The sequence below is a fragment of the Corapipo altera genome, unplaced genomic scaffold, assembly GCF_003945725.1.
Source record: "Corapipo altera isolate COAL_440 unplaced genomic scaffold, ASM394572v1 68, whole genome shotgun sequence".
Lineage (NCBI taxonomy): Eukaryota > Metazoa > Chordata > Aves > Passeriformes > Pipridae > Corapipo > Corapipo altera.
The window spans coordinates 264911-284587 of NW_020884919.1; the positions used below are offsets into that span (position 1 = coordinate 264911).

Sequence of the window (19677 nt, forward strand, 5' to 3'; positions counted from 1 at the left end):
GGAACTGCAGCAGCTGGAGGTGGCAGGAATTCGAGGTGGGGGTTACAGAATCTCACGATTGCCATCTTTTAATTATCCCTAGGCTCTTAGTCACTTCTGAAACCAGGTCACTGGGCTAGAGAGACCTTTTGGTCTGAGTCAGTGTTGCTGCTTGGATGTTAATGCTGACAGTGACAGCCTGACATTAATCCCTTGGGGGCCAAGAGTTCAGATTGAGGGTAAAATCTGAGCTACTGAGTCCAAGCCCGTGGTACTCTGTTTTAGCTGGACGTTACTTGCTACTCTGATTTTCAGAGATAGATGAATGCAAGCTGATTGGTACAACTGCTATTCTAAAAAATGCTTTGCTGAGGAGTTTATGGCTGTTAGGAGTTTGGTTTTAAACTAGCTCCTCTTGTAGCTGCATGCAGGGATTGTCACTTCATTCATTCCATTTTGATCATGTATTCAGTGCTCGTTGGTAGAGTCTGATCATCTTCTTTCTTTTTCACCCTGTATTTTCCCATGTGGGTTGACTGACTCTCCACTAAGGGGGCATGTTGGAGAAACACAGTGTCAGTAAACAGCCAGGTTAGCTTGAATGATGGCACAATAAATGGTCACATTAGCAAAGCATTCTATGTTTGCTTTGTTTCATTAAATGAAACAGGCTCAGCTCTGACCCAACATCCAGCTTACAGCATCAGGACTGTGAGCCCACTGAAAGCTGGGGCCGTAAAGATAACCCAGAACTGAACTCCTCCTTTTCAGTGGTTAAGTTGTACTGGGGTGGATTGTTTTACATTCCTATAGGAACAGTGACTGGAAGGAAGAAGATCAGTGGGTTTTCCAGGCTGTTATCAATCAGTATCCAAGTGATCTTCAGAGGAGGAGGACTTTGTACCTGGATATGCTGCAGAGATACCTTCCCCACAAATCCTGGCATGAGCTGGTCAGTGTTGGCTTCAATATTCGTTCAGTTATACAAATTCTTACATAAACTATGTAGTGAGCAGTTGTATTAAAGAATGTTTATCAAAGTTTTTTTGTTTTAAAATTTCTTAATTAAAAATTTTATTCTGCATCGTAAAGAAGAGATGTCCCTGTTTTCAAAATGCAGGACCTTTAAACCTACTGCCTCTTCAAAACAAACCCTGGGGAGATTTTATAGTTCCACACACTCTTACAGCCAAATTCACAAAATAATTTGTTAGCACTGCTTTTGCTGTGCTGTTTTATAGCCATGTCATGCTCCTCTGCTTCTCTTGGTGTTTTTATTTTTCATGAGGATGTAGAGCCTTGTTGCACTGTCTAGTAATAGTTATTTTAATTGTTCTGTGGCACATATATAGGAAGAAGAGTGAAAAGTTATCTCCTGCTCTCAGGTAGAGGCTATTTTTATATGTATAATGCCTTTCAAATTGATTGCTGATTCCTCTTATACTCCACAGTGAATAAGCACACAGCACTAATAGCGAAACCCATTTCAAGGCCAGAACACTTCAGGAACTCATAAGGAAAGTAGAAGGCTTTTTTTATCTCTGGCTGTATTTTTAGACCATCTACTTCCCTGTGTTTGAGGAGTGTCTAGTGCAAAGGAGTGACAGTGAGGTGATACTGATAATTAGCCTGAGTTTCACTAAAAATAAAGTTCTTATGGATTTTGGACCTTTTGCCTTGGAGAACTGAGATGAATAGTCACATGCTTTGGCCAATGGAGATGTATTTTAAGCACAGACACTATTATTGGTTCTAATTCTTTGAAGGTTCATTTAAAATTTAAGAATGCTAAATTTAAAAATCTAACTCTGCATTGAGCTGATATCTTTTAGTATGTGTATTAGCATGACAAATATGGAAATGCTAAAACAGTGCTAAGAATCTGTCCTTAAAGTGTGTGTGTAACATTGGAATATCAGCCTGAGAGCCTTCCAGGCCTCCTCCCCTCCATGCACGGTGGTCAGTGGACAAGCTCCCAGTGCCTGATCCTGTCAGAGCTCGTTGGAGAGGCCTGTTTTTGGCTGAGCAAACTCTCCATCCCATGCCTTTTGTCTCAGCTTTGGCAGTTTGTGGGTCTGGGGCAGCAGCCCTGACAGAGGGAGCTGATGAGGTGGTAGCCTCATGTGTTTGACCGAAGGGAACATCCAGGGCCATCTTCATCCAGCCACAAGCTGATGGGAATATCTGTGAGCCAGGCACAGTCAGCACCCCCTGCCAGAATTCTGGAAATCAGCCTCTGGAATGGTCTCCTGGACACCTGTGAGCAAACAGCCATCTCTAGAATCTCCTTCATCCCTGTAACTTGTATTTTAGGGGATATAAGACAGGCTCAGGACTCAATGGCCTCAATCTATGCAGCCTTACCTGCTACTACCTCTGTCAAAGTCTTGAAGCCTGAATGTCCTTGGGAACGTCGCTGAGTTAGGCCAAAGAGGGTGTATTTTGGATTAAACACTCCCCATTTTTGCGAGGTGGTGATGCTGATGGTGGCACTGTGCTGCTTGGCAAGCTAAAATTCTATTTCCAAATTCCCTTTTAGGAAAGAAGTGAAGCTGAATCTCACCTGTACTGCTTTTGTACAGCTGTTTCAGTGTCCTGTTTCTCTGTAGATCACAATTTGCTAAGAAAAGCCTTATCTTACTGGAAGTACTCAGTATCTCTGGAGATGTAGTGGAAGGACATTGTATTTTATGTCCCTCAGGGCATTCCTATTGCAAAGGTGCAGTTCAGCAAAGAGCAGTGGGCCAACAGGATGCTGGAGTGGTACATGGTGCAGGCAGAGAGGGCAAGGCTGGAGAGGGGTCACTGCCCTGGACACCTGGAACATCCCTGGCAGAGTGCACTGGCCCTGCATTGGGGATTATTGGTGATAATATAATTAATTTAAGTATTCTCAAGGTTTGTAAAAATATCTAGAATAACTTTTTATTATTAATGCATAGTTTTTAAACCCTTCTGAAATGCTTTCCTCTCTCAGGTTGCTCATGAGAAAGCCTGGGATCACTGCCATTCCGTCAGGAATCAGCGCAGAGCCCTGCTGCTGAGCTGGGCTCAGGCTAGGAAAGCCTTTGTCCTTAGGGCAGTGGCAACTGCTGCTGAAGCTGCTGCTGCTCATGAGGCAGAAGTGGTGCTGGCTGACTCCAGGCAAAAGCAACTGGAGATCTGTGCTGAGCTGAAAGCAAAGGTATGTTCGGTTATAAACCCACCACAAATCTGTTTCTCACTGAGAAATTCAAAATGAAGTTTTTAGATTAACACTAGTTTCTTTTCAGAGAAATAATGAGTATCTGTATACTCTTCTGTTTATTTTTAAGAATACTTTCTAAGACCTGAAACAACAGATCCTGTAACTTGTTTGCTGTTGCTATGGAAGCTTCACAATATTGTGAATTTACTGTGTTGAGAGGTGAAAAAAAGATGAAAATACCTGGGTGTTTTTGGTAAGAGAGTAAAATAAAATGGGAGGGGCCTGGGTACAAGAGGAAGGTGTTGTGATGTTCATGCCTAAGGCGTTTGTAGGAGGAATCCCATTTCTGGGCATGAGAGGCATGTTAAGATTTGTTTAAGCTGTTCTCTGTGATTTTTAACTTGCACAGAAATGAACATCTGAGAGCAGGCACGGTGTGTTATTCTCACTTTACCAACATTCTCTCTGCTGAGCCCTCACTTTACAGTGAAACACTAAACACTTAAATTAGGTTTTCTACAAGAGGAAAGCACAGGAAAACCTGTGCTGTGAGGAAGAATTTTGATGTTGATGCTAGTTTTTCACTTAGTAGTAACACAAAAGCCCTTCTGTCTCCTGTTCTAGAGCTGTCTGGTGTAGGAAGGTTTGACTCTAAACAGTTTAGGGTTAGAAACTGTCTGGGCTTGACTCCATGAGGAGTCCCCTGGCTCCTGTGGCAGCCTTCCCTGGAGCCACGTGCAGTAAGGAGTGGTTCTCTGGAGCTGGGGGGTGTTTGGTGTTTTTTTACCTAGGCCTTCCTTTCTGGAATGCCTGTGTGTCTCCTACCTGCACAATCAGAGATGGAAAGGCCATTTATTCCTGAACTGTGAATTTGAGTCACTTTTTCTTCCCTTGTTTCTTCTATTTTTCTTCCCTGCAAGAAGTGACAAGCATGTGCTGGAATACTTATGTTGTTTCCACGCATCTTGAAATTCTCACAGATGCATTGAACATTGTCTTAAAGTTTTTTGGATTCTGACCTCCTGTTTCCAGTTTGGAAACCTGGACCTGTTTGAAACTTAAACCTATTAGGCCTACACTGTTCAAGGGTGGCCTTCAAAGGGGTCTTTGTTAAAATGTCGAACGTTTGAACAAAAACAGCTCACCTGTTCCCCAGAAAAGAGGAATGAAAAAGGAACATATTTTTCATTAAAGGAGGATATCATTGTGACCTTGTTTTGATCAGCTCCACAGCTCAGAGGGCTGAGGGACGGAAGCTGAGACTGGGTGAGGAGCTCACTGGTTTTCAGAGGAATGATTCTGAACATAGCTGAGGGTCCTCTTTGAGTTTGATGGGGAGATGTGTTTGAAAACTCCTTGTTTGCCCAGTTATAGTTCATTTTACAGACTTGTCTTTCTGCACTTCTGGACTGTGCAACTACAGAGTGTTGGACACGGAAAGTGGCTGCTGGGAGCTGTCAGGCAAAAGGGAGATCTCAGTCCAGTGAGCCAATTTACATGGATAAAACCCTGACAGGGATCCTAACATGGCTGAAAAGGGAATCTGTCTCTGAGTGAGTGTGGAGCTGGAAATCAGGGATTAGGGCTGTTCTCCCACCTTTTCCCTTTGGCCATTGATTGACTTAACATTTTGGTTTCACAAGTTTAGCATAAAGGAATCTTACTCGTGTCACTTTGCCACAGGGGCCGTGGAGTTGCTGTAATGATTTAGCTGTGAGCAAACTCTAAGTATGCTTGTGAGAAGGTTGTATCTGACTGAGAGGGACAGAGCTCTCCTTATTACAGCAGCAGGTTTCAGAGAAAGCCACAGCATTTCTGTGCCTATTGACATCATCTGTAAAGGAAGCGATGGCACCTGCACTGTGAGATCTGTAATACCTGGCAGGCTGTGCACGGCTTTAATTACTGCAATAACCACATGATATACCTAACTTCTATATAGTTCTTTTCCTCTGTCAACAACCAACCAAAGGTGCAGCAGACTGAATAAAGAATACATGATTTAAAGCTGGTTTAAATGCACTAGGAGCCATTGCACTATGCCATTGGTGAGACTCTAGGCCTTGTGACTGACAGCAGGTGATAACAATTAAAAAGTAAAGCAGCAGAGAAGTTAAATTATTATTTATAGCAGTTTTTACTTGGGGAAAGGACTTTCAATCTCTTATTCCATATTCCACCTCACAGAAGATCACTGTGTGTCCTTAACAGAAATCAGAGTCTCTAAGGAGGAATTTTGGAACAACTCAAGAGGCTCAGGTGAAATAAATCACAAGGGCCATATGGTAGTCGTCTGAATGAAGCAAAGTGTGAAAGAATGATGCTGGGGAGGATGCACTGCGCATTCTGAGAGAGGAAATGTGTCTCCTGTACATATCTTTAACACCCCTGTTTGCCAGGGGAAAGCAAACAAAACAAACCCTGGGGGGTTACACTTGGGTGAGTGATCAAGAGTCACTCAGTTTGGTGTGCTTTGTACTGTGGAGATCTGCCCTTGTCAGGCTTCTCGAGTAGACACTGTGTAAAATATTCTTTCTGTGTAAAAATCCTCTTTCTAAACAACACAGAGAAGCAAATTTTTCCATGTCACGAAGTAGGTAAGGCATGAAGTGAGGAGTGATCTTTTCGGAGGGTTAGGGGGTGCTGCCTCACAGCTGGGTTTGAAGGGTTGAAGTACTTGCTGTGATACCTCTAGAAATTCAGTCGAGGTGTCTGCATGCTTTCCAAGCATTATTTTCCTATTGGATCTATCTTAAAATATTTGTAATCCAGTACTTTCCCTCTTTGTATAAAACAATTTGAAAAGAGCACACGAGGGAAGACCTACAGCAGCAGACAGAAGGGCAGTTTGATCTCGTGTGTAATGCTTAGTGTGGGCTTTTCCTTCCTCAGCACAAAGCTGTGTGCCTGCCTGCCTGCCTGCCTTTAAAGCTCTTCTCTTCTTTGTTTTGAGTCCCAGGATTAATCCCCCCTTCAGTGCTAAAATCTCTTGCAACACATTGTGAATTTTGGGAGAGCAGCTCTTGCATTCCTTATCCTGGCAGAAACTAAGATAAATTAATTTTGAAAGGAAAAGTGTTAGGTGAAATTAACTGGGATATTGCAAATTGTGTAAAGCATGTTGCAGATTGCCTTCCTTTTCCTTTCCTGTATTAGAGGAAAGAATGTGTTAGTAAACTCGGGGAAAAAAATATTTCCCTATTCAGCATATAGTCAAGTCACTGATTTAAATGCTTTGACTGCTAGAGGAGATCAACACTGAAGTATTAAAACTGAATGTAAAAAAAAAGTCTGCACAGGTATCACATCTAGGGAACTAGGTGTGACTATAATCTGATCATTTTGAGGGACACTTTAAAAAATAAATATTTGGATAGTGAGATACTTAAAAGAAGAGTTCTCTTTTTCAGAAGCATTGTCTGTTCCCTGCTGAGGTGGCCCATTCATTTGTTAGACATAAAAAATACAAGGAAGCTTTAATAAATGCTCCAAAGTGGATGTGAGCAAATATCTAAGACTTTAACATTCACCAAAGATGAACCAGCTCTGATTGAGCAGTACATTTTTAATCCAGACCTAATAAACCTGGATTTAATAATTTGAGTTTGGCACAGCATTGATGAATTGTGTCTTTAGGGTCAGATGAAGCTCGTGCACAGTAAGTGTGACACACTTGTAGACGTTGGCTCTGCAAATTTGCCTTGCTTGTCCTTTCACCCCTCCTTTGCCCCCCGTTTTCCTGTGCACCGTGTTCTCTCACACGATGTTATTTCTGAATCCATCACCTCCTATTGAATCTTCTCACAGTGGATGCCTGATGTTTGCCTGTAGCCCGTTTGGGCAGCACCAGGAGTGCCCAGAGCCCTGTGCTCCAGAGGAGCTGACCAGGGCAGTTTGTTAAACCACTGTGTGTGTTTCTGTTGATCCTTCCAAGGACACTGTCACAAATTCGAGCTTCATCCATCGGGCATAAATTGCAAGCTTTTGGGAACAGGGGACTGCAGGGTGCCCTGCCTGGAGGAGACCAGGGACTGACCTGCCAGCTCTGAGATCCATTGGAACAACCCATTGCACCCAAAACTTCAGCTGAGCAGAGGAGCACGTGGTGCCTCAGCCTGGGCTGCAGTGTGCTCAGCTACCCAGCTGCTGGGCTTGTCAGAGCCTGGAGGCTCTGCAGTGTGTTTGAGACACACACTTGTCTCTCAAATTTAGTTAACATTGGCTGGTGGTCCCCAAAATTACTTGAGAATGGGTCTGCTGGACAAGCAGATAGTTCATGCAAAACATATTTTCTTAGCATTATCTCCTTCAGCAAGGAAAGTGGCACTTCAGGCAAGAGAAATTGCGTTAAAATTTTGCAGAAGTAGTAGAGGATCAAAGGCAGTCTCCTCCATATGGTGGCAGATAGGACTAGGAGAGAGAGTACTGTATATTAAAGGATAGCAAATTCAGATAAGTAGTTGTAAATAGGAATACAGCCTACTTAAGGTCATGCTTGTGTGAATATCTAAGCCTACATAATATTTAAACATGTTAATAAAGTGCTTACGCTCCTGTTGTCAAGAACAGAAAGATGTTCTCTAATGCTGGCTGAGAAGGGAGGAACTACAGGGACAAGCTGTGAGAAGTAAACTGTTCACACACAGCCTTGAGCAAAGATGATCTGATGTGGTGTCAACTCCAGGGAGCTGACAATGCTCCTGTATTGGATCCCAAGTTTTATCAGTACTGATCCCAGCCCAGTTTCCTCACTGAAAGCAGTGTCTTGTTCCTCTTCAGGTCACGACTGAGGGTTGTGCTCCAGTGCTTTTTTCTCATATCCCTTTTTCAGATTTAAACACTTGTACATCTGAAGACAATGTTCTGTTAACAATCAAAACAGTTACTTTTAACCACTTCTCTGTTTTGTTTTTTTACCTCTTAGAGGTAGCCTGTGGAGCACAGGCTGTTTAAGAGTACCCATCAAAAATCTATCAAGGATGTGAACATCCATTGTTTTTCTAATCACAGCCAGAACGAGATTATCTTCTGAGATTAACGAACTTGTGAGTGTATTATTTGTTAATTATCCCATTGCCAAATGCTCTAATACTGCTCTAATGCTTCTCAGAGGTCTTGTGCAAGCCAGTCAGAGGCAGAAACTCAGCTTTTGCCATTTGCTGCTTGTCATTTAAGACCCTGTGGAGTCTGGATGTGATTCCAGGTGCTGTTCAGAAGTTTTCACGGTTGAAGAATCACCAGTCTGGAGAAAAAGGGGCAGATTTTTAGAGTTGAAAGTTAATGGAGACTTCAGATCACCACCTGCTAATATCACAATTTTTGTTGTTAGTGACATGTCATGTTTATAATGCTGATGTCCAGCTACGTGGTCTTAGGAGGGGCTGCACTCCCTGTAGCAGAAATAAAGTTCTTTGCTGGGACAGGAGAGCTCGGTCCTGTCCCCAAGGAGAGGGAGCATCTCACTACTGACCTGCTGTTTGTGTGGCTGCTGCCCTGTACCCCCTCTCACGGGGGGGGGGGGGGGGTGTTTCTATTTAAAATTAGGTGTTCACATGGATTTTGAATGCTGTGGAGCTGATGGCCCCCAGAATTCTAAGCCTTGCACCACAGAGCACAGACAGCAGGGCAGCTCTGGGCTGGTGCCACCAGCCTCTGAATGAAACCTCTGAACAGCAATGGTTCCTGCTGATCATCCTGTGCAATATGGAGCCCCCTTGTACACCTGAACTCCCTCCAGCCTCCTTCCACAGTGGGTGAGTCCCTGACACGTGGGCTGTTTTGAACATGCCTGACAGTTCATGAGGTTACTGACACGTGAGAAAAGGAAAAAGATACATATGATAAAAAAGCAGTTTCTAAATTTAAAAAATGATAACTTTTTCACATTGTTTGGACAAACTCCTCCACTCTGTAATGTTTCAGACCCCAGGGAACTGTTCTTAATATGCATTTTAATTTTTCCCCTTTTCTAAGCTCTAGTATTCACACCCTGAGGCACCCATCTCATTAGCTTTCCATTTAGGAATATATGCATACACTTTCTATTCTTATTGTATTTCCAGGAATAACACTGTTAATATTTTATGTTTCAGTCTGTACTGGGTTTGAAGTGCAAGTATTTCTATTTTTTTTAATTTTCAGTTGAAACAATTACACATCAGTAGCAGGTCTCCTATATGTCCCAGTTTCTTTGGCAATGTCAGCTTTGTTGGGACAAACAAAGTAGTTTAGTAGTTGTTGGATAGACATTTCTGTATAATTAGTGACTTAAAAAAAGGTTAGTTTTGTAACACACTCTTCTATTGTCCTGTTTCATTTGTAAAATGTTTAAGTCTAAGGGATTTATTATTCCATTAACCCAAGTGGAATTTATGTGCTTCTATTAACCCTGGGAGAAATTATCTGGGTGAATCCTTGCTCCTCTATGGGAGACTGGGTCCTTAACTTTTATTTTCTTCTGTATTTGCTTTCCCTTTCCTTACAAAGATTTCCTTTCTTTCCCCTGTCAGAATGGCAGGGAGTTGCTCAGGCAGAAGACACAGATCAGCATGTGCTGCTTTTATCTGAAGTGTTAATGACTGAACTATATTGCAAGTGAAGAGGCTGCACTGCTGACAATAAAAGTCACCTTTTAATGAGTTTTCCATGTTAATCTTCTAGTGATCTCAGTTTGGCCAGTTCTAGAGGAGATAGAAAGTAATGACCTGCTCTTGTGTAGGGAAATGAAAAGTTTGCCAAATTTATTAAATCATCTTCCTCATTGGCTGATGTGTCCGTTAGGAACTGAGCTCAGAAGAACATCCTTACTGAAGAGCTGATGCTGCAACCCTTTAGCATATAATTTCTTATCACTTAATAACCTTTTACATCTGCCTTGCTTATTTCTGTTTCTCAGGACATGCAAGAAAGGCATAGCTCTAAAATGCCTTTTTCTCTGTAAACAGAATTCCTTAGGTCACCAACTTGTTCTGAGGCTGCAGTCCCTATTTAAAAAATGTGAAGGAAAAATGTCATGGTTGACGTGGTTGAAATCCAAATTTGCAGTTGAGAGGCATTTTTCCCCCTCCGTGCCTTGTGGCTTCCATCTGGAAGAATGAAGAGGTATCTCTGCCTTGCCATAAATGGGATGACTCTCAATTCTATATTCAGCAAGACACTGAGCAGAGAAGATGGTGGTGACGCAGTGAGGTTGGGAGGGAGGGAAGGGAGGACTGGAGCTGGTCTACTCAGAGTAGATCACTGGTTATCTGAACGTGGACATTCCTCCATGTGCTTTTGGACTCTGTTGATCACCAGCTTCCTCTGTCTCCCAAGCTCCACAGGAGCACAGTGTGAGCAGCTGTAGGGAAGCCTGAGATGACTGGAGGACTCCAGGCTGAACAGTCCTCTGGGAAGGCAGCAGATCCAGGGTCTCCTACGATTCACTGCTCATCCTTTCCAGAGCTTGTTTTGTGGTTCTCAATGACTACTTGGGCTCTACCTGGACAGGCCAAAAAGCTTCTGGACTTGTTCTGTGCTTCAAGGGTACTTTCAGTAGCCCAACATGGAGCTTTGCCACAGAGTAGCAATTGTATTGGTGCTTCCATTAATTTTGGTGCAGGTGACGTGCACAATCTAACACTGAGCTCAGGGGCTCTGTGCTGGCCCCGCTGTGAAGGTGGAGCTTTGTGGCTCTTGCTTGTTGGGATTTCCCACCCTCTTTGCAAAATAACCAGTGGGAACTGTGGGACAAATGTGGGGAGACATGTTATTTGTTTCCTTTCTTTATCCTTGGGGTTTTTTATGTATATTGAATTGCTTTAATTAGTATTTGAGTCTCTAGTCATCTCATAATCCCATTTTGCCATTTGTGACCACACAGCCCTGACCTGCAGCTGTTGTTGCTGTGACCCCACCATGAACAGGCTGGCTCTGTCTTATGCTGGAATCCTGTTCCATGAGGGGCTTCCATGACCAGCCAAATTCTGTGGTACTTCTTTTGCCACGTGGCATCTTTATTTGTGAAGTTATTTTTCTTGAAAGGACCCTCTACGTTTTTTTTCCTCTGGGCATTCTTAGAATCAGTTGTGAACAGTTGGAAGGAGAAAAAACCTGCAAACCTTAATAAAAATAAGGAAAGGTGAGCAGAAATGTTTCAGAGATTAATGAAATCCTGGGGGATTCTGGAAGGGTATTGGAATTGGGTCATTTCCAAGGTTGAAAGAGTGAGCTAGAGAGAATCAGGGTGGGCATCTCAGAGGATTTTCTTTTTCTGACTTCAGTTGTGACAGACAGGGCTGGCTTTATCATATGATTCTGGGGAATTTTTGCTTAGAATCTGAATTCCAGTGGCACAGTGTGGCACAGCGTAGTCTGTGAGAGTACTGATCTGAGCTCTGGGTAGTGATTTCTGACACTGCTCCTCCCAGGCATTTTATGTCCCTTTGGTTCCTGGGGCATGTTTGTCTCCATTTCCAAAGGCTGGTGCTGCTCCCTGTGTGACCTTTGCTGTGCAGACCCTCCCCACACCAGCTGTCCTGTGTTTCTGTTTACCCCTTTCAGGAGCTTGATGGCACCTCTTGTGTCACCATAGGCAGCTTCAGGGTCTGTTTATAATACAAGTCAGTGCTGCTTAAAGAGAAAATCTTACATGGTGCTACGACACCATTTGCTAATTTAATGGGAGTTCCCAAGGAAAGTCTCTCAAATTGTTCTGTCTTTAAAAGAGATGTATCTGTAGCATTAAGTAAATGGTAAATACAATATAACTATTCAGATGTTAGAGTGAAAGAACTAATTTATTACTTTAATTAGTTTGTAGTGTACTTTACGTTATTGTAATATGCAATATTGAAATAATGAACTGAAAATAGGTGTGTACACGTTCTGTTCAGCACAGCAATTTAATAATTCACTTGGCAAAAGCTCCTCTAATAGTACATGAACTGTGAAATGTACTTGAAATGCCAGTTGTAATTAAAAACTTTCAGAACTTAATGTTGGCAGTACTTGTACTGCTAAAATGTAAGCTGTTTTGTGGAACAGACACTGGGGGAGCCAGGTTTCAGTGTATTTTCAATATTAATTTAACTACTAGGATTTTTTTAATATTTAAATAAAACATTTACTGTTGACACAGTAAAATCTACCCCTCTGATTTCGCACTCATAGGAATGAAAGAATGCAATCAGGAACACCTTAATTTTTGTGTGCAGTCTGTGCTCCCAGATTGCTGCTGCAGTCAAGCTGAATTGTTGTTCTGGAGGTTTTTTTGTTCTCCAGACCCTCTGGAGATAAAAGCTTGCTGAATGCAGTGGGCTTTCTTGGCAAGCTTCAATTGTAGGAATGCTGGCAATTCAGCATCAGGTGGTCACTTAGAACAACACAGCGATGAAAGCACGGGGGTGCTGAGGAGATTCCTCAGGAATGGAGGTGCTGAGGAGATTCCTCAACTATTCCACTCCCTTCCCTGCTGGCCCCAGGCGCTGTGGGCTGGGACATGACCAGCTCCCCCTGCCACTGTGGGACTGCTCTGTGCCACCGAGGTGCAGCTGAGGGTTGCACTCTGTCCTTTTTCCCCAGCAGTTCAGATAGTCCAGCTCCTAATTTGTGACCCTGTGTCCACATGGGCAGGGACCGCTTTGGGCACCTCTCCTGTGAACAGGGCTCCCCAGAGATGTGACCCTGCACAGGCCACAAACTGCTCTCTGGCACGGAGGCCTTTAATGTTTGAGTGTGCTTTAATGAGTGAAATACACTGGCATTTGGATCAGCTGGTTAATGTCTAATTTTTGTTATTTCTTACACTTCAGTGTAGCTCAGTTTTAGGAACATTTTATACAATATGACTTTCGCTCTTCATGTGGGAAAAAACATGGCATAAGGCCAACCTACTGAATCCCATTTTATACATATTTTGTAAATACTGCTTTTCTGGTTTTTACCAACTTTTTCTTTTTTTTTTTTCTTCTTTTTTCCTTTTGTTTTTTTTTTTTTTTTTGGGTGCAATTATGAATTATTTTTAAAGGAGGTGAATTGTCTTTGTCTTAATGAAAAGACATGGATTAGATAAACATGGGGGAGGGGACAGGGGTAATCTAAACTAATTTCATGTGCTGACTACAGAAAATAATAACACTGGGTATGGTGAGCAAATACGATATAGTTACACTCTCCTTTGGCATTCTCATTACCCATTTTTCTGATTGGCAATGGGCTCATACATTCAAAAACCTAACTAGATAAAGGCAGCAAGCAGATTCTCCCCCCTGAATGTGTGTGTTAGTGATTTAGGGCAGAGCAGGGAGTGTTGTAGGAGCAGAGATACACCCTGAGTTACTGGCTTATCTGTTCTGTCTGGGGAACCCCGTTGGATGATTAGTGCTTTGTAAGCTGAGGGAAGTTCTGGATTTGATGCTTGGTTATGCTCATTTGTTTGTGTGAAACCTGTCAAAAATCTAGATTGTGCCCCATTATTGATTTTGGACTTGAATCAAAAGTCTGTAATGGAAGAGCTATGTGGAAACAACCGGGGAAGGTGATCACGGCCTGGCACCAAATTGGGGTGTAGCATTGCCAAGCAAACCACTGCTAATCAGAATGAATTAATAACGAGGCTTGAGATGATTTCAGACTGAACTAGTACCTATATCTGCTCACTGCTTCACTGGGGTTTGATTCCTTCAGTCAGTTGTTGTCCCAGACTCTGCTGGGCCCACTCTGTTCTCCACATCCATTTCCAGGCAGTGGTTCCCCTGCAGTGTCAGGGAACTGGAGCTTTCACTGAGACCAATTTAATGGCCTCAACTAGGCCAACGATTGCAGTGCTAATGACTGCTATCAAACAGTCAAAAAAATCCCTGGTTAATAGGTAAATTAATATATCCAGAGAAGACCAATAAAGGATCAGAAGAGTTCTCAGATGTGGAGAGAACTGAAGCTGCATCGTGTACTGAGCCCAGTGGCATTGATCCAGTATTGGAGAGAGTGAAAGGAGCGTGAAGCAGGATGTAGGAAAATCCAAGCTTACAAAAAGCAATTTTTTTGTTACATAATCTGATTGTTACTGCATTTCTGTTCAGAAAATCTCAGTGGTGTTATTACAGACATTTAAAGCTCCTTCGAATGCTTCTGCAGCTTATCCCAGCTCCAATCTGAATATGCTTTTAGCAGATTTCATTCACTGTTTGCTTGTTGTTAGATTGTAAAGCTTCCTGCATATGGTTTTGCTTTGATCTGTTTCAAAAGCCAGGTAGAAAGGATTGCATGTTCTTGTAACTCATTTTTAAAGCATTCCTTTTTGACTTCATTAGTGTGGCAAGTGAAGGGTAACTGAAACAATTTAGCATTTTATTTTAGATTCTTAAAGTGCTAAACTGCATGAGCAGGCTGCTGGCAAAATTGCTACATGAAGATTTGGATTTGAACAGCTGTTGTGCTACAAGTTTCAAGTGTGAGGGAGGTTTAATTCGGGTGCTGCAGCTGAGGCTGGAGGGCCCTCTCCAGACCCCCGTGGGCCACCCCCTGCCCAGGCAGGGTCAGATACAGCTGGTGACCCAGGATCCCACCGAATCCAGGTTTAAACCTCTGCAGGGGGTGGAGGCTCCATAACCTCCCTGGCCAGAATGTTCTAGTGTCCATCCACCCTCTCAGGAAGGAAGTGATGGATGGCATGGAATTTCAGGAGTTTCAGTCTCTGCCTGTTGTTTCCCATCCTGTCACTGGGCACATCTGGCTCCGTCTTCTGCATGCTCTTCATTTTTGGGTTGTTTTCTTATTATTACTTTGCTTGCACTCCATGAGAAGTCACATCATTGATCAGTGTATTGCAAAAAGCAAAGTACACTTGGTATTTTAGCAAGAAGTGGGGCAAGCACGGCATCACTCAGATGTAACTCACTGAGAACCTTGGACCATGGGGAGCTCTGGATTTCTGAACAGAACATCTTTCATAAGCACAAAACAGAAGAATTAATAGTCTGTGCACACAGCCAGTGGAATGCAGTAAAGGTAGAAAAAATTGTAAGCATTTTAATATCTTAGCATTAAAGTGCTCACTGTAGTGTAGAAAACCAGCTGAAAAATGGCTCCAATGCTTGTTCCTTAGAGGAATGCAGAGTTCCGTTAGCACTTGACAAATCCATTACAAAAAGAGCTGGCAAGCCAACAAAAAGGAGACATCATTAATCCTGTTGAAACCAGTGTGAAACAGATGAGCACACAAGTGGTCCTGACAGCACCGAGGAAATCGGGACCCTCGCTGGCTGGAGATGAGTCACTGCCCGTGGCACGGGGGTGGGGTGTCTTCTTTAGCTAACAGTCTGTCCGGGTCATGTCAGGAGTGGATTTTTGGCAGGTTGAGCTGGGTGGTCCATCCCGTCTCCAGGATGTTTTGTTAAGAAGCAGGGCAGGCTCTGCAATGAGGGGAGGGGGGGAGCTGGGCCCTGGCCTGCTCTGCTGGGCGGCTGCTGCCTCTCTTCCCAGAGGAAGGGGGATGCTGTGTGTGCAGGACCCCCCAGGATGGTCACAAGCCCTGGGAGGGGGCAGGGGTGCCAGGCTGGTTTCCCCTGTGAGAGCTGGCAGAATTGAAGGCCCTGTCCTGGGGGAAGTGCAGAGCTGTCACAGCAGTGCTGGTGCTGGGGGCTGCAAGCGGACTCTGCTCGGGGACTCTGGGTCTCCATCCCTTCACAGGCTCCTTAAGGAACACGCATGCCATTGAAAGCCTAAGTGCTGAAGGGGAATTCAAGATCTGAATTACTGAGATGGTTTTAGCAATTTTACCTAAAATCTCTTCCTGTGTGATTTTATTGCATCTTATGCCAGTCAGTAGCAAACTGCACATGAACATGTGGAGAGGTGGTGCTTGCTAAATGATTGTGCTGCTGATAAGATTATAAATCTTACTTTGTAAATGGATTACATGGGTTTCCTTCCCAGTCTCAGCTTGGCAGGATTACAGTCACAGAGTTACACAGTCTGCTACAGGACTGTCTCTTCAACCGTTTCTTCCAGGTTCTACAGTGGAAAGCACAGCAGGAAGAAGCTGCTAAACTAGAAGCTGCTGTAGCTGCCAGAAGAAAAGAGAAGGAAGATGAGAAAAAAAGGCTACAGAGAGAACAGGAAACCACTCGTAGAGCTCAGGAGAAAGAGAAAGTATGAGAAACTTTTATACATTTTTGCATATGTTAATGTGTACAATTGCTCCTATAATCTTTAACTGATTTCATACCACTTGTGTTAAGTATTGATATAGAGAAGGGCAAATGGTCAGTTGGGTCTTGCTCCAGTCCATTTTAGCTCTAAAGCTGCCTGCTCTGACACACCAGTTGTATTACTTCATTGCCTGTCTTTAAAAAAAAGCCTGTCCAAGTCAGTGTGTGACTGTGGCCGTGTCACAAACCAGCACAGGGGCACGGCTGGGTCTGACTGCACAGATTTGTGCCTTTGAGCAGTGTGGCAGCCTCGGGAAGCTCCCAGTGCTGCAGCTGAGTGCTGCAATGCAGCAGAGGAGCCCAACAGCTCATAGCCTGCAGGACAGCAGGGTGGGGGACCAGCACATCTCCAAGGGACAGTATTCCCAGTACTTGTGTGCTCACCCCTTGGGAAATGGCTTGGATGCAGCTTAACAGAAAATCCAAAATGTGCTGTAGTGAATGTAATGCTCTAGCAAACCAAGCTGTGTCACACGTGTTTGTGTTGGCCTTTTTTCTTAAATGATGTGGCAAAAATCCAGGAGGTTGTTTGATTAGGATTTTTGCTCTGAGTCCAGAGATACAGAGAGGGACATTTAGTGAGGGTTTGCTGCTTAGGTCATGAGTAGCTTTGCTGCTGCTTTTCTTTTTGTTCCAGCTTGTCCTGTGTATTTGCCTTTACACATAGTGTTTGTAGTGGCAGGTGGCTCTGAAACCATAGGGAAGGAAGAGGTTTGGGCAGGCAGTGCTGACACAACCACTAGCAATATTCATTTTATCTGTAAATATTCTGGTTGTGCAAACTTTTCTCTTCTTGTGTGTGATATCGATATAGAACCATCCTCTGCCTATGCACAGATGGAATAGCAGCTGTTTGGGGTCAGCAGTCGTGTTTCACTGGAGTATCTTCCATCTTAGATCCTTAAAAGGGCTGCTAACCTTATACTGCAGCTGCTTTTCTGGGGAATGTTCTGGGGCAGCAAGAAGTATATTTAAAATACATGTGAGCAGTGTAAAAGAAATGACCACCCTCTACCTGGTTTGTAACCTAGGCAAGGTATGTCAAGCAACTCCAAACACAGGAAAGGGTGAAATGCCATTAACTCTAAATGCCAATGCTACAGTTGCTCTATTGGACTGCAGATCAGAATTTTTCCTGTATATTTAAACATAAAATTTAAAAAATATCCATTGATCCCTAATTAGAGTTCATGAGAAAGCCTTCAGGCAATGAGGAATACAAAAAGGGAGTAATTGCAAAAGTGAGAGTTTTATTTCATAAATAGAAGTATTTGAAACAATATTAAATAAAAGCACTGTAAGAAACATGGTTCTAGGTCAGGTTGCTTCCTGACCTTCATATGTCAAAAATGGCCTGTCTAAAGAAATGATTGGCTTACAGGTTGGGAATTGAAATATAAGGACTGTTTGGAAGACCTGTTTTACTCTGAACCACGATAGTGAAGGGTTTTTCTGCACTAAGTCCATCATTCTGTGCAAGGTGCTGCACATGGGTCAGGGCAGTTCCAGGCACAGATACAGGCTGGCTGGAGAATGGATGTGGAGCAGCCCTGAGGACAATGGACATGACCCAGAAACCACCCCCGTGCCCTGGGCTGATCCCACAGCGTGGGCAGCAGGGAGGGGGGATCCTGCCCCTCTGCCCCCTCAGGTGAGACCCCCCTGCAGAGCTGCTCCAGCCCTGGGAGCAACAGCACAAGGACGTGGAGCTGCTGGAGAGAGTCCAGAGAAGGCCCCAGAGATGCTCCAGGGCTGGAGCCCCTCTGCTCTGGAGCCAGGCTGGGAGAGCTGGGGGGGTTCCCCTGGAGGAGAGAAGGCTCCAGGGAGAGCTGAGAGCCCCTTGCAGGGCCTTAAGGGGCTCCAGGAGAGCTGGAGAGGGACTGGGGACAAGGGATGGAGGGACAGGACACAGGGAATGGCTTCCCACTGCCAGAGGGAAAGGTGAAATGGGATGCCAGGAAGATACTAAATATTCCATGATTATATGATAATGGCAGTGCTGGGTTAATGGTTTGATTCAATGGTCTTAAAGATCTTTCCATTATGAATGATTTTGTGATTTGCAAAGTATGTCATGGCAAGACAGAAATTACAAACTTGCTACAAATTCTGCCAGTTGTCTTTGAAGAATTGCCATGGTTTTAGGAACAGGATCCTGTAGAATTCATTAAAATTAAAAATTCAGTATTTCACTTCGGCAATATCTACTTTAAGCCCCTGTTTCTCCTTTTGCATCCAAGCCCCCTCATCTTTTCAGATAAGCTTCCCTGCTCAGGTTTCAGTCTTCCTTGAGGCCTTTCTTTCCCACTCAGCTTCTGGAAAAGCTCCAGACTTACATGAGGAACACTCAAGTGCTGCCTCCTGTTCCTCAGTGGACTCTCCACCTCAGCACAGTGAGCTGGGCTGGCCTGAGCCAGCCCTTTGAGCCAACCCAGGACACTCTAACTCAAGGAACAGCACAGCTGAGCAGCACAGTTGAGGGTTTTGATGGCAGAGTAGGAAGGCAGGGAGCAATTGGAAGTGGTAGTCTTCAGACTGTGGTGGAAAAATATGTTCAAATTAGTGTCCACAGTCTGATTTTACTACTTTTGTTGTGGGGGCTGCACACCCTCTTGCTCTCATAGTAAATCTTCTGTTAACTTGTAGTGCTCTCAAATAGAAATTTTATTCTAAAAAGATCAAAAATTGTAATTTCTGACTTAATGCTTTTCTTGGTTTCTTTATTGTCACTGCCTTGGCTTGGGAATGAGTGTTGATTTGTTTGCTGTATTTCAAACTCTAGCTGAAAAAATACTGGGCTGAGAAACAGCTCAAGTGGCAAGAACAGGAGGAGAGAGATCTACAACGTCTGGAGGAATTGAGAAAATTAATGGCTGAACAAGCAGCTAAAGACAGAGAAAGGTAAAAGAAATTAAATGTGAATACCTGTGGTATTAATAGGAGCTTCTTCTAATCTAATTTGTTTTGATCCTCCAGCTTTCTAAACTAGAATAAACTGAGATAAGTAACTTTTTTCTTCCTGTTTGGCAATTACACCAATCTATACACTAAGGTCGCATCATGATTGTATCCTGGATGCAATTTATTTGGTATTTCAAACTAATTAATATCCATCAAAGATTTTACACCTTTGTAAGCATTAAACTTGGAATCATGACAGGGTGTACACATTAAACCCAGCTCCCTTGGTGATTTTTTTTAATTGTAGCTGAGTAATGAGACCACCTACTTTCCCACTTTGCAAAATGATTTCTGATCAGATTTGGTTTGTTTGAGGGGCAAGTGAAAGGAGCTCATTCAGCACTTAACAGCCTCAAAGAT

At 43.5% G+C, this 19677-nt stretch overlaps 1 protein-coding gene across 4 annotated transcripts in view; it reads left to right on the top strand.

Annotated features, from left to right (window-relative positions):
* CCDC148 (coiled-coil domain containing 148) overlaps nt 1-19677 on the top strand; it is a 40898-nt gene that overhangs the window by 14626 nt on the left and 6595 nt on the right. For all 4 annotated transcript variants that reach the window (XM_027656350.1, XM_027656353.1, XM_027656349.1 and 1 more), the window contains 4 exons: nt 793-931; nt 2957-3163; nt 16157-16297; nt 19139-19257. In XM_027656350.1, the coding sequence (XP_027512151.1) occupies nt 793-931; nt 2957-3163; nt 16157-16297; nt 19139-19257 (606 nt within the window). The remainder of the gene's footprint in view (nt 1-792; nt 932-2956; nt 3164-16156; nt 16298-19138; nt 19258-19677) is intronic.